At 47.5% G+C, this 14,331-nt stretch overlaps 1 protein-coding gene across 3 annotated transcripts in view; it reads left to right on the top strand.

Moving 5' to 3' along the window:
* The first annotated feature begins 1,846 nt into the window (after positions 1 to 1,846).
* Rsph14 (radial spoke head 14 homolog) overlaps positions 1,847 to 14,331 on the top strand; it is a 74,830-nt gene continuing 62,345 nt past the window's right edge. The window contains exons 1-4 of one of the 3 annotated variants that reach the window (XM_076916940.1): positions 1,847 to 2,187; positions 3,334 to 3,611; positions 6,231 to 6,333; positions 7,903 to 8,021. In XM_076916940.1, the coding sequence (XP_076773055.1) occupies positions 2,138 to 2,187; positions 3,334 to 3,611; positions 6,231 to 6,333; positions 7,903 to 8,021 (550 nt within the window). In that variant the 5' untranslated portion in view covers positions 1,847 to 2,137. Of the gene's footprint in view, positions 2,210 to 3,333; positions 3,612 to 6,230; positions 6,334 to 7,902; positions 8,022 to 14,331 lie in introns of all 3 variants that reach the window. The other 2 variants (XM_034524904.2, XM_076916941.1) reach the window with 2 other exon arrangements.

Raw genomic sequence — 14,331 nt, 5'->3', positions numbered from 1 at the left:
TCACCCGTAGTCTTTTCAAAACCCTTCAAGGAGTCTAGTCCAATCCCAAATTTTCCATGATAGTGGCTTTGAACTCTTGATCCTGTCGCCTCCCTCCCCCATGTGACAGAATAATGGGCGTGTACCATGTGCCTAGTGTCTTCGTGTACTTAAGGACATCAGGTGGGGGTGGTAACTACAGGACTCTGGGTGTTTATGTTATAGCAGCTACTGAAAGATTAGGAAGGCAGACCAGCTTTAAAAAAAAAAAGTCAATCCCCATGCAGGGGCAAAGAGAATTTCATCTGAATCTTAAGGCTGCCCTGTCTTTTCATCCCTTCCCAATCACCTATCAGACATCTCTAGACTCCAATGAGTTGTCTTCCTCAGAAACAGCCTTCAGACCCCTGAAAAGGAACCTTAAACACTCAACACCGTAACCAGTATCCAGTATCCAGCAAAACAGTGGGAAACTATTATTTAAGTATACTGTAGTTGAGTATCAATGTTGACAGGATTTAGAGTTAGTTACCCTAAGGTGGACACCTCTGTGGGTGTCTGTAAGGATGTTTCCAGAGAACTTTAACTGAGAATTATTTACCCCGCATGTAAATGAAGCACCAGTTGGGCACCTGCTCCTAGTTCCATCGAGTTACCAGAAGGTGAAGTCTCAGAGCTCAGAGTCACTTCCGCTGCCCTGCCTTGCCCATTGTGATGGACTGTACCCTCAATATGTGAGCTGAAATAAATCCTTCTCCTCTCAATTTGCCTTTTGTATGTTTTTTTTTTTTTTCATCATACGAACAAGAAAACTGTCTAATGCACCCAAGGGATGACCTCTCTCATGGTGGTGACCTTTGACCCTGACTAAGGACAAGCGAAACTGTAGGGTTTTTCTGGGGTTTGTGAACTGAATAGAAATTGCCCTCCAAAGGCTCGTGCTTTGAATGCTTGCTCCCCAGCTGGTGGAAGCTTTAGATCGTTGGAGGAGTCAGGTCACTGGGGGCAAGTCCTTAGAGATCTATTGCCCCCAACCCTCTCCTCTTTACACCCCCCCCTCTGTTCATACTTCCCCACTGTCGTATTCTGCCAAGCACCCATGGGTCAAACCTCCTGAAATTCTAAGCCAAACTGAAAACTTCTCCCAGGCATTCTGTCACGTGGAGGAAAAAGTAGCTAATGCATTTGGTAATGTGGGAATTGTAGGAAAAAAATGCTTTTAAATTGTAACTCTTAATTCAAACCCATAAACCATTCATTTTGCATTTACCGAAAGCTTCTTGGCATATGCCTGGCATGAAGAGGTGATAAACGGGGCAGACACAGGCAAGGTCTTGCTGTGTTAAGGGGGTTAGGCTGGGTCTTACTGAGTTGTGTCTATGGGGGAGGTCAGACAGGGTCTTGTTACGTTCTGTGTGTGTTTAAGTTTGTGCAAGGTCTTAGTGTGTGTGTGTGTGTGTGTGTGTGTGTGTGTGTGTGTGTGTGTGTATGTGCACACACTTGTTTCTGTAGAGTCTCCATATGGTGCATGTGTTTATGTCAGGGAAGTTAGGGCTTAATGTGTATAGTACACTAGGCACAGTTTTGGTATGTTATATGTATATAGGAGGGGACTTAGGTGGGGCCTGGCTACGTGTAGGGAAAGTGTAATGGAGTCTTGTTATATTGTATGTGTATCCACCTCCCATGTAGCTGCTAATAAAGGCATGTACCGTAACCCAGACTCAGGTTAGGAGACAGCCTATTGGGGGTGGGGGAGATGTTAAGCGGGTGTTGTTGGCGGCCTAGAAAACCACTCCAGCCAGTATGTACTGGGTGGTCAGCTTGCAGAAATATAGGCCCTGACCAGGCAGTTCTGGCATCAGGTCTATGTGACTGAGGGGAAACACCTGAATTTCCTTGAGATTTTTAGCCTTAAAATGGTATAAAGTTACATCTTCTTAACTCGGATGACCCAAGGCATGAAAAGGTCAGGAAATCTGTACCACCAAGAAGACTTGTCTTTGTTCTATGTAGTAACATTGTAAAATAATGTTGTTTTTTCATTCTCTGCTGGGCTTAGCCTTAGTCTTTTTTTGCGCAAGCGCCTTGTCTCCCCAGGGTATTGACCAGGAAGCTGCAGACGCTGGCAGTCTCCTAGCAACCAGGTCGCCTGGTAATGGGCCAAGCGCTCTGGCTGGCAGACACCAGGAGACTTCAAACACTAAGGCAAGTGAGGCAGCTGCAGCTGGTAGGTGCCTGGCACAGGGCGTGGGGGTGCTTCCTGACCCACCCAGTTCCATTCTCGAGGGGCTGGTGCCCTCACACCCTAGGTCTCACCTTTTCCACTGGTGGCAGGATTCCTGTAGTGTGTGCCCTTTACAGGAGGGGCAGCCCATGTCCCAGAGACTAAGTTCCCTTGGAGTGGACCCCATTTCAGAGATGGCTGTTACCTTCCCAGTCTGGCCCTTTTCTTCCCTGTTTTGGCTAGTGGTCTGTGTTAGAGTTTGGCTTGTCTTTTTTTTTTTTTTTTATTTTAACTTTAGAGTTGAGTCCAGCCTGCTCCTGCAATAGTGATCAGGATAATAACCACAATCAATATATTTTAAGTTCTGTCCAGCCAAGTTCATGAGTATCAGTTATATGACAATGCTGGAAGGCAGGAAGGGACAGGAAAGAGATACTTAGTGACTAATTATTCAGCTGCAGAGAAGATACATGTGGCAGACGGAATGACTTGTTAAGGGTTACTTGTGACCCAGGAGTATATCTCATTGTTAACCCCGAAGCCACATTGCCTATGGTTGTCCAAAGAGTATGTGTGGGAGTTAATAAATCATTCTTTAACCTTAATCCCTTCTTGCGAAGGTGTCCTAAGCATTGTCCCTGACACGAAGGAGCAAGACCTTTATTTGAATAGCTTCTAGCTTTACCAACTCCCTAACCAAAATCTATTTCCTTACTTATAAACGTGGACATCTCTTTATTGAGCCGTTGAGTTAGTGGCTGCCAGTTAGATGGATACTAATTATTGCTATCGCCAACTTAGCAGGAGAAAACATGTTGGTTTTTACTTGATTGGCCTACCCCTTCCCGCCCTCCCTCCCGAGCGCCCCCTCACCCCGCCGCTCCCCGTTTTGGTGCCTGTGACTAAGGAACCAATCTACCAAGTATCCCGAGAAAGTTTCTTCTGTCATTGGGCCACACTTGTGCTGTGACCTTGAGAAATCTGGTCAGCCTCTGTTTGCTCCTCAGTAAATCCAGATGAAAGTAACCACCATCCTGTTTTGTCTTCACAGACAGTTTTGAGGCTGAGATGGATAAGCTTCCACACGATAATAATAATAATGACAGGTTTTTTTTTTTTAAAATCAGTTTCTACAGAGTTTCATTTCCAAAGCCCTTTGGCAGGTGTGGAAAGATGGCTCATGCCCGGATCTCCATGTATATGCCTCCTGACATTGACCCCACAAAAGCTGCCATTGCATATGGCTGTCGGGCCTTGCGCAAGCTGAATGAGGAGCTACAATCAGAGGATCTCCTGACAAGGCAGAAAGCCGTAGTGGCTCTGTGTGACCTCATGCACGATCCTGAGTATGTCTACGAGGCCATCAACATAGGTGAGAGTATCACACTCCAGGTAATTATGCCAGGTGTGTGTGGGGGGGGGGCGCAGGAAGGGAGGGCCTGGTGTAGCTCAGACATCAGATGACATCAGTAGTAAGAGCTGCTACTTATTAAGCTGGATTTCAGGCCAGCAGTGCCCCCAAGTGCAGCACTACCCCCCAAGAGAGGGAACATTCTCAACCTACAGGTCTGAAACCCAGTGTTCAGGAGAGGGGTGTGAGTCTAAGGTTACCTAACCTATAAATTAAATAAGAGGGGCTGGAGAGATGGCTCAGTGCTCAACAGTACTTGCTATTTTTCCAGAGGACTTGAGTTCAGATCCCAGCTCTGACACCAGCGAGCACACAACCATCTGCAACACCAGTTCCAAAGAACCTAGGTCTCTGTCCTCCATGTGCATTCACACACACACCTAGATATAATTTTAAATAATATAAAGTAAATCTTTAATGTTGGGGTCCACACTAGCCCCACGTTGGGCACCAAAATAATGTTGGGGCTCAAGCTCGAGTCCCTGTTCAGGCGCCAAAATAATGTTGGGGCCCAAACTCGAGTCCCTGTTCAGGCACCAAAATAATGTTGGGGTCCACACTAGCCCCACGTTGGGGCGGCCAAAATAAATGTTGCAGCCCAGGCAAAATGTTGAGGCCCAGGCCGCCCCGCGTTTGCCTGCTACTGTATCCTGGCCCAAGCTGCTGCTCCGGTCTGTGGGTCGGGGTTCAGCAAGAGCAAGGGTGAGGGCAGACTCAAAGAATGGAGACCAGACAGGGTGTGATTCAATCCCGTTTATTCTTCAGTCTCTCTTCCTCTAAGTGTCTCCTGTCTGATTCTCCCTCTATAGTCTGTCTGGTTCTGTCTTCTATAGTCTGTCTTCTGATCTGTTCTGTCTCTGCCTTTTATATGTCTTACTTCTAAGCCACGCCTCTAAGTTACACCTTTAATCATGCCCTTAGGTCTTGTCTCTAACTCTGATCTCTATACTTCTAAGTCATACTCTTAAGTCACACACCTTTAATCTCACACAGCTTTAATCTCATGCACCTTTAATCTCAAGGTATCTAAACCAAGATTATTGGAGTATGCTCAGCTGTAGTAGGCTATTGTAATCCAAGTCTCATGTCAGGGTATATGGCTCAAAATGGCTGCAAAGCTGATAGCCGCTTTCTGCTAAAAGTCGGCCCCCAACAAATCTTAAAAAATTTAAGCTGGATCTTTGTATGTTAAATCTGACATCCCTAAATCTAGCCAAATCAAGGCATGGTGACTGGTTTGTGGAATGTATCTTTTTTTTTCTTTTTCATTATGCCTATGTGTCTGTAGGTGGGTATGTGTTAATGATAATATTTAAACTGGTGGCACCCAATCTTGATTGTTGTTATGGGGCGCGCCATGTTCCCGACTAGGCTAGGCCTGAGACCACAAGCAGCAGCGTGTTCCTGCTGCTGCTCGGCTCAGGCCACTGGCTCAGGCCAGGAGCAAATGGCCCTGGCACCCACAAGACACCAGTGTGGGAGATGAATCTGCAATCTCCACAATGCTTAGCTGAGCCCAGACCATCCCACCATCCACATGGTACCCGGTAGAAATGAGACTCTAATGGTCAATTATTATCCAATAGCTTTATATATTTGAAAATGCTCAATTAACAAGATGCCCACACAATTAAAGATGTTTCCCAATATCTAACCTTAAGATACAAATCGTTACCCAGGACCATCCTGGACCTGAGGCTCTCCATGGCTCCTCCCTCTCTCCTCCTCCAGCTCCTCCTCTTCCTTCTCCTCTTCCTCTCCTTACTCCTCCCACATTAGCTCCTCCCAAATTACTGAGTTTATTGTAAAATGTAGCAGGGGTGGGGGGGGATATACTACTATAGGTAGGTGCTTGTGAATGTAAGTGCGTGTGGAGGTCAGAAGAGGGCATCTGATCCCCAGAGCTGCAGTTATATGTGGTTGTGAGCTGCCTCATGTGGGTGCTGAGAATTGACTTCAGAGCCTTCAGCAAGAGAGGCATACAGGCAGCTGGTTTCCAATCTGACCTCACGTCTCTCCTGAGATCAAAGAAATATCAAGGGCAAAGTTTTTTTTTTTTTTTTTCTTTTAACCCCAGGGCTGACTACAAGAGGAGGAACTAATAGGAAAAAAAAAGAAAGGTTGAGGATTTAGCTCAGTGGTAGAGTGCTTGCCTAGCAAGCAAAAGGTCCTGGGTTCGGTCCTGGGCTCTGGGGCTGGGGGTGGGGGGGCGGGGCTGAGGGACACACAAGGCTGGGTGCAGTGCCACATGTCTTTATTCTCAATATCCAGGAGGCAGAGGAAGGTGGATTTCTGTTTGAGGTTGTCAGCCTGGTCTACATGGTGAGTTCCAGAATGGCCAGAGCTATATAGTAAGACATTGTCTCAATGAATGAATGAATGAATGAATGAATACCAGGAGTGGGGATGGAAGAATTATGAGGAGGCTTAAATGAGATTGTCTCTGGGTGTGCGCCCCTTCTACTAACAAATGCTGTGCCATTGGCTTGATTCCTGCAAAGCCAAAGGACAGACCTTTAGAACTTTCCTGTTACCTAACACAGGGTCATGCGTTGACTTCTAGCTGATTTTCTTTGGGCTGGCAGATGTTCAAACGTTTTCCTGTCCCCGCAGGCTGCCTGGAGAGCCTGAAGGATCTGCTGAAGGATGATGATAACCTGGTACGGATAAAGACCACTGAGGTGCTGTACATCATGGCCACCCATAACATAGGCAGGTGGGCAGCTAGTGATGATGTCATGGTTAGGAATTGTACTATTCCACTCCAGGGTAGATGTCCTTGAGTGACCCCGAGTGCTCTTTTACCAAGAGCACCGGTCTCTGGTGGCACCTCTGTTTGTGGATGACAATTCTCTTTGTAGGGCAGTTTGGTTGTCTCTATGGTGACTGAGCGGGATTCTCTTCCAAACCTTTCTTTTGGTGTTGGGGTTAAATCCAGGGATTCATGCATGCTACACAGGTGCCCTACCTCCAAGCTGTACTCTGGTTCTGGTCCAGACTAATCTTTATGTTAGCCCCTGGCTCTGGGCTTCTTACATTTGAAAGCAGAAAGTTCTGATCTTTTAGAGACCTCTTTGTACCTGTTTCAGCTGGACCCTAGATAGCTACGTGTAGGAGAATGGAACTATAACCTTATTTCTCACCCCACACAAAACTCAACTCCAAACGGTTCAAGGGGCTTCAACGAAAGACCTGGTACCTTGAATCTGATAGGAGGGAATATACTTGAGCTCACTGGCGTTCAGACCAATAAGTAATAAACGGGACCTCAGGAAGCTACAAAGCCAAGAAAACCATCGTTCAAGTGAAGAAGCAGAATTCTACAGAATTGGGAAAAATTATTTATGAGCTATACCAGTCATAGCTAGACTATATAGAGAACTCAAAAAAACCCAAACAAACAAAAAACCAAAACAAAAAACCACCACCACCACCACCAACAAAAAACCAAACTTCAAGAAGACAACCCAGGTTAAAAAAGGAGGCCCAGAACTAATCAGGGAGTTCTCAAAAGATGAAACACAAATAGCCGAGAAGCATTTCAAAACACTTTTGGAATACTTGGCTATGGGGAAATGCATATTAAAATTACCTTGGGATTTCAACTTACTCCCGTCATGATGGTTAAGAGAGAGAATAAAAACGATGGTGAATGTTAGTGTGGATGTAAGGAAAGAGAAACATTTATTCACAGCCGGTAGGAGTGCACACTGGGCGCAGCCACCACGGAAATCAGTGTGGCGGTTCCCCAGAAGGCTAGAAAAAGATGTATCACACGGTCCAGCCCTATATTCCCTTGGGCACATACTCAAAGGACTCTGTATCCTACGGTAGAAATAACTGACCATTTGTGTTCTTTGCTGCTTTATTCACAATGGCCACGAAACAGAAACAACCTCCACCCCCATAAACCAACAAGTGGATAATGAAACTGTGCTGTGTTTACATAATAGAACAGTATTTGGCTATTAAAAGAACTAAAATTGGGTCTGGAGAGATTTGCCCAGTAGTTACAAATGAAAGGTTGTGGCTCTTTCAGAGGACCTGGGTTTGGTTCTCAGCACCCACATGGTGGTTCCAGTTCCAGGGGATCCAGTGCTTCCTTCTGACTTCTTTGGGCATCACCTGTACATGTCACACACACACACACACACACACACACACACGCACGCACGCACGCACGCACGCACGCAAGCAAAACACCCATACACATAAAATAAATATATCTTAAGAGAAGAAAACTGAAATGGTCTTCTTATGTCTAAACCCATCCTCCCTTCTTTAGAGTTGGCTTCTTAAATCATGACATCATCCTAGCCCTGTCGCTCCTGCTGAGTGATCACCAGACCCTCTGCCGGGAGAACCTGCATCAGGCATACAAACATCTGGCGCAGTTGCCGGAAGGTAGGGTTGCATCACACATGGGATCTGGTAGACCACTGGTCCGCTTCTGGTCAGTTTGTGCTGGGCCGTAGGTCACAGTCTTGGACATGGGTGCAGGCTGTATCCCCAGCTACTCCAGAGCCTGAGCAGAGAGGAGAATTAGCCTAGATATCAGAGTAAGACTTTGTTTCGAATCTGTAGCAGCAGCAGCAGCAGCAACAAAGTTACCTTTTTGTTAAGATATAACAAAACAATTTTTCTTGGGGGGGGGGGTTTCCCTGAGACAGGGTTTCCCTGTGTAGCCCTGGCTGTCTCAGAACTCTCTCTGTAGACCAGGCTGGCCTCAAACTCGGAGATGATCCTGCCTCTGCCTCCCAAGCGCTGATGTGTTTTACAAAGTTTGGAACATAGTTCAGAAGTAGGATAAAGACCCCAAGTTCTATCCCATAGTCCACCTCTAAAAACGCAAATAAGTCAACATTTGGTTAACTTCTAATAAATAAACACAAAGAAGAAGCCCTGTAGCCCTGTTACCAACACTTTCCAAGCCTTTCCACAGGCCCCAGTCCAGGTTCCTCTTCCTCAGGGTGACCCCTTCTGAGGTCATGTGCTGGGTTGTTTGGTACTTTTTCTTTATGGGGACGCTGGTATTGAACCAAGGCTTTCCCATGTGCCGACCCATAACTCCACCATGGAGTGTTCATTCCCAGTTTAGTCTATGACTCTTAAAGCTTGCTGAGAATGTGAATATCCAGTTTATACTATTTCAAAGGTTTTACATGCTTTCATTTAGTGATTCATTGCTGCATCAAAAGTGACTTTTGAAGGCTCAGATTTGCACTAAGTGAGCATTAGAGTTCGTCTATTTTGCTGCCAAGAGACATCTGATTGTATGTACCCACTTAAGGCATAGATACAGTTCAAGTACTCCCTGGATCTCTTCCCATAGAGTTCCCTTCCTATTGGTCTCCCCTGATATACTAACAATTTGGTGACTATAACCCTGCAACATGTACATAGAGTTTTTTTTTTTTTAACCACATATATCGTATATAAAAATGTATAATGTTGTTTTGCATATTTTAAATCTCTGTTAAGTGGGTCTTGCTGCATGTATCCCTTGGCAGCTTAAAAATACCCCAAGAAGCCGGGCGGTGGTGGCGCACGCCTTTAATCTCAGCACTTGGGAGCCAGAGGCAGGCAGATTTCTGAGTTTGAGGCCAGCCTGGTCTACAAAGTGAGTTCCAGGACAGCCAGGGCTACACAGAGAAACCCTGTCTCAAAAAAAAAACAAAAAAAAATACCCAAGAAGTAATAGTATACATTTAAAGATTATTATTATTATTATTATCATTATTTTTCGAGACAGGGTCCTGGAACTCACTCTGTAGACCAGGCTGGCCTCGAACTCAGAAATCCGCCTGCCTCTGCCTCCCAAGTTCTGGGATTAAAGGCGTGCGCCACCACCGCCCGGCTTAAAGATTATTATTATATTTGTGATGTATATCTCCACAGAGCACCACAGTTGATGATGGTGATGAGGATGCTGATGGTATGTGGTGTGTGTGTTATGACTTATGTGTGGTGGGCAGAGGGCAACTTTTGAACTTTGGGGAGTTGGTTCTTGCCTTCTGACTTGCTGAGGTAAGATCTGGTTCATGCTGCTGTCCTGCATACTCTGGGCTAACTGGCCCATGGACTTCTGGGTAATTCTGGTTCCCCCTTCCATTTTTGCCTTAGGAATGCTTGGATTACGGATGCCTGCTACTGCATTCACTTTTTTAACAACATGGATTCCAGGGATAGAATTTAGGTAACCAGGATTGTGTGGCAACTCTGCAGTGCCATTACCTGCAGAGCCACCTCACTGGCCCTAATGCTATAATTTTGAGATGTGCTCACGTTGTATCGTATGCCATTTGAATGTTTTGTTGTTGTTGTTGTTGTTTTTTGTTTGTTTGTTTGTTTGTTTTTCGAGACAGGGTTTCTCTGTGTCCTGGTTGTCCTGGAACTCACTCTGTAGACCAGGCCGGCTTCGAACTCAGAAATCCGCCTGTCTCTGCCTCCCAAGTGCTGGGATTAAAGGCGTGCGCCACCACCGCCCGGCGCCATTTGAATGTTTTATGACATGTTTCCATGTTGGCTGTTTCCACTTCTGAGTTGCATAGGGAAATAGTAGTGGGCATCTGTGCACATTCTCGTATTGTACACAAGAGGGATGCTCCTAGAGTCTGCTAGCGAAGGGGATGCTGCCTTCATGTCTCCGTTAGGGTTTTATTGCTGTGAAGAGACACCATGATTAAAGCAACTCCTATAAAGGACAACATTTAATAGGGGCTGGCTTACAGTTTCAGAGGTTCAGTCCATTATCATCATGGTGGGAGCGTGGCGTCATCTAGTCAGACATGGTGCTGGAGAAGGAGCTGAGAGTTCTGTATTTTGATCCGAAGGCAGCAGGAGACTGTCTTCCACAGGCAGCCAGGAGGGGGACTCTGTTCCACACTGGGCGGAGCTCAAGCATAGGACCTCAAATCCCACCCTTACACTCACTGACTCACTTCCTCCACCAAGGCCACACCCACTCCAACAAGGCCACGGCTCCCCATGGTACCACTTTCCACAGGCCAAGCATATTCAAGCCACCACACCTCAGATGCACTCCTGCTTCACCTTTGCAGGATATCAGAACTGCTTCTGAGCCTGCCTTCCCTCCTCCCCGCCCCCAGCCAGTGCCATCCTGTCAGCTAATCCAACGGTATGCTTTGGAAGAGCGCTGTTGTATGGTGTTGCCCACGGGCATGACCAATGAGAACGAACATCTCTCTGCTTGGCATTACATCAGGCTCCTCTCTGCCCAGTGCCTCTGGGGGAACTGGGATCCACTTTGCCAGTAAGTTCCCTTTCTACTCAACTGTCAACTTGGTGAGCTCTAGAATCACCTAGAAGATGGGCTCTGGGCATGCATGTGAGGGACCATCTTGGGTATGTTCTTTGGGGCAAGAAGACCCACCCACTGTGTGGGGTATCAAGCCCTGGGCTGCTGGACTGGGATCCCGAAGAGAAGGAGAAAGTGCATGGGATTCACATATTGTTCACTCTCTGCCTTCTAATTGAGCAAGAACATGAACGTGGCAACTGCCTCAGACCCCCTCTGCCGTGTCTTCCCTTGTAACCGACCGCTCTGGGGTCCGGGACCAAATAAACCCTTCTGTCCCGAGACTGCTTTTGTCAAGAGTGTTTTAACACAGCGATAGGAAAAGTAACTGAGATAGGTAAGCTTCTCTTTATCTATTCAGTGGGCCTTCAAGTTCTTCATTTGGAAGTTGGTGTCACCAGCCTTTCCTTTGTGTTTCCCCCCTGAGGTAGGATCGCTAGAGAAAACAGTTCCACTTATCCTGAGTTCCCGAAGACATTATGCCGCATCTCCTAGGAAACAAGCAACTTTACTTTTCCCGTTCAGCTGGCAAAGGTCGTACCCCCAACGGAGCTTTGCCCGTCTTCCTTCTAGACCTCACCGCCAATCAGTACTACCAGGGAGGGTTCTGAAAGCTCTGGGTGTCCTGGGTTCTCTCGGATGCTTCCCATCTCCCTGTAGAACCCAAACAACAGGAGAAGTGTGGGGAGTCTGCTGTGCTGACAAGCCCAACCAACACAAGCTTTTCTGGAGGCCTCAGTATAAACCATTAATATTAGCCTTGATGGGTGCTGATCACTGTGGGTATGGTGCCCAGAAGGCAGCCTGGTGGAGAGATTGACATCAGGGGCTTGGCAAAGGAAGTGAGGCAGTGTGGTCGATGCCTGGGGAGGTCCATCTTGGGATCACTTTGGTGCTGTGTCTTTTGGGTTCAGTAGTGTGGCGGTACCTCACACAGTGTCCTCGCTGGGCTTTGGGTGGGGCATGTATTTCCTCTTCAAGGTCCCTCTTATCAGTATGTGACTTTGGGCAGTTGCTAGTTGGCTGGAGCCTGAATTGCTAGCTTGCAGCATATATTATGGGGTTTCTTTCCTGTCAATGGCAGCATTAGAAGTTTTCTGTTTTGTTTTTCAAACCTCTCCCATGGCATCGCCGGTGTTCCGAATCCTTGCGGTACCCAGGTCTGACCTGTTCCCAGAATAACCAGCAGGGGGCGCACCAGGACTAGGGCCTGTGCCTGTCTCATGTCCTAAGGGGTTGTTGCCCTGTTATGAGAGGAGAAACCAAAATAGAATAGGTAAATGCCACAAAGGAGCTGCCAGGCCACATCCCCTAGAAACTAGTGGCCTTGAGTGCCCACCCAAGATCGTCTTCTGCGTCAGGCAGTGGCTGGGTATCTGGGTGAGTTTGGCCTGGCCCATTTTCATGTAACTCCCTCCTGTTGTGCCTGGCTCTCAGACTCTGGCCCAGATGTAGTGGTGGTAGTATAACGGGCTGTCTCTGACCCTGATGTGGGATGCCTGGACTAGGGTCAGGCCCTGACTAACCAGAAGTCATCACAAACAGCCACTGATGGAGCAGAGCCTCCGCCTGTGGAAACCATTCCTCGATTTTGCAACATGCCTAGGTCTCAGTGGGAGGGGGTGCACCACATGTTTGCATGTGGTTTTGAACCTGGCTAGGTTGAGATGCTGGGGGCGGGGGAGGGACTGCCCTGGGGTCTGGGCTTGAGTGGGCTTGAATGGGATCTAGGCAGCTGTTTTCACAGGGGAATGAACCTGTATGGTCCGGCCATTCCCTGAAGTGACGGACTGATGGAGAAACTCTCCCTTCAATGGACACCTCAGTCCCAGGCAGGCAACCTTCTCTTGCGTTCTGACACCACACCTATGTCTGTTGCAGGATAGTTAATCACGTTTTGGACCCCAAGACTGTGAACTGGAAAATCAACCCGAGCATTTACCCCTTTTAACCCACGAGCTTTCTGTTTATTGTAAACAGAGAGTTGTGTGGCTCAGACCTAGCGCAACCTCTCCCATGGCATCGCCAGTGTTCTGAATCCTTGCGGTACCCAGGTCTGACCTGTTCCCAGAATAACCAGCAGGGGGCGCTTTATCCAGGAGCTTGCTATAAAACAAGAGCTAAGTAAAGTCAACGGTAGGTCAAGAGGCCGAGCAAGCAGCCGGTTGACAGAGTGAAAATACGTAAACCCAGGAGAGAGAAAGAGGTTCTTTGGAGTTGAAGGATATTAAAGACAGTATGGAGAGGAAGCAGCTTTTCTCCTTCTGGGATTTCAGTAGAGTAGGAAGGTCAGCTGGGTGCTCCCTCTGTCTCTCTGAACTAGCAGGCCTTCATCCCAGCATCTGACTCCCGAGTCTTCACTGGCAAAACTGAACAGCAGGCATTTTTGGTTTTAAAACAACATATGTTCGTAGCCCAGCAGTCCAAATTGCCCTGTCCCTGACCTTTAGGGTCATGCCTGACAACAAGGACCTATTTATTTCCCTGCTACCATAGTTTCTGGGTACCTCCCCTGGTACCTCCAATGGGATAGAGCCCTTTCCTGTCCAGCCCTGTCAGGACTGACCAGGGTCCCAGAACTTACCCTCACGTTTTTCTCTTGGGCAAAGCAGGCTTAAGGTTTGGATAGTGTCTCCAGGGGTTCAAAATAGCCTATTACCAATGGAATTACCACAGGGACTGGTCCCCCTGGGGGCAGACTCAAGGCTGTGCTGGCTAGCAGCTGATGTGGGAACTACCCCTGTCTTGAGGCTCCTTGTTAGGACTCCATTGGTGAGATGAGTCCCTCAGGGTGCCACCCAGGCTCTGGAGGCTGCTTATCTTACTCATGGTGTAGTGCCGCCCCCCTCCATGACATTTGTCCCTGTACCATGTGGGCACACTCTCTGCCCTGGCTGTCTCGTATTATGTATTATCTAGGTCCCAGACAGACTACACACAATCCTTTCTTGCTGTAGACTAGCCAAGTCATTTGTCATACTGTTTGTCCCCGTTAGGGTCTCTGCCATTTTTGGAGTGTGTGCACATAGGCGCACGCGCGAGTGTGTGTGTGTGTGTGTGTGTGTGTGTGTGTGTGTGCAACAGATAACCTTGAATGTTAGTCCTTGGGAGTTGTCCTTTTTTTTTTTTTTTTTTTTTTGGTGGGGGGCAGGGTATTTTATTGAAATGTAGGCAAGGCTGACTGGGCAATAAGCACCCTGGATTTGCCTTTCCCACCTCTCCAGCACCGGGGATCACGAACCCACACCATGATGCCCAGCTTTTCACGCCAATGCTGGGAACCGAACCCGGATCCTCACGCTTGAGCAGCAAGCACCCTACCAACTGAGCCATCTTCCCACGTCCTTTTGTTTCCCCCTTTGTAAAGCAGAATCAACGGTCGTAGCTTCTTAGGAG

This window comes from Arvicanthis niloticus, chromosome 20 (genome assembly GCF_011762505.2).
Source record: "Arvicanthis niloticus isolate mArvNil1 chromosome 20, mArvNil1.pat.X, whole genome shotgun sequence".
NCBI classification, from domain to species: Eukaryota; Metazoa; Chordata; class Mammalia; order Rodentia; family Muridae; genus Arvicanthis; species Arvicanthis niloticus.
Note: the sequence above shows the minus strand (reverse complement) of the source record. Positions and strands in the feature narration are given on the sequence as shown.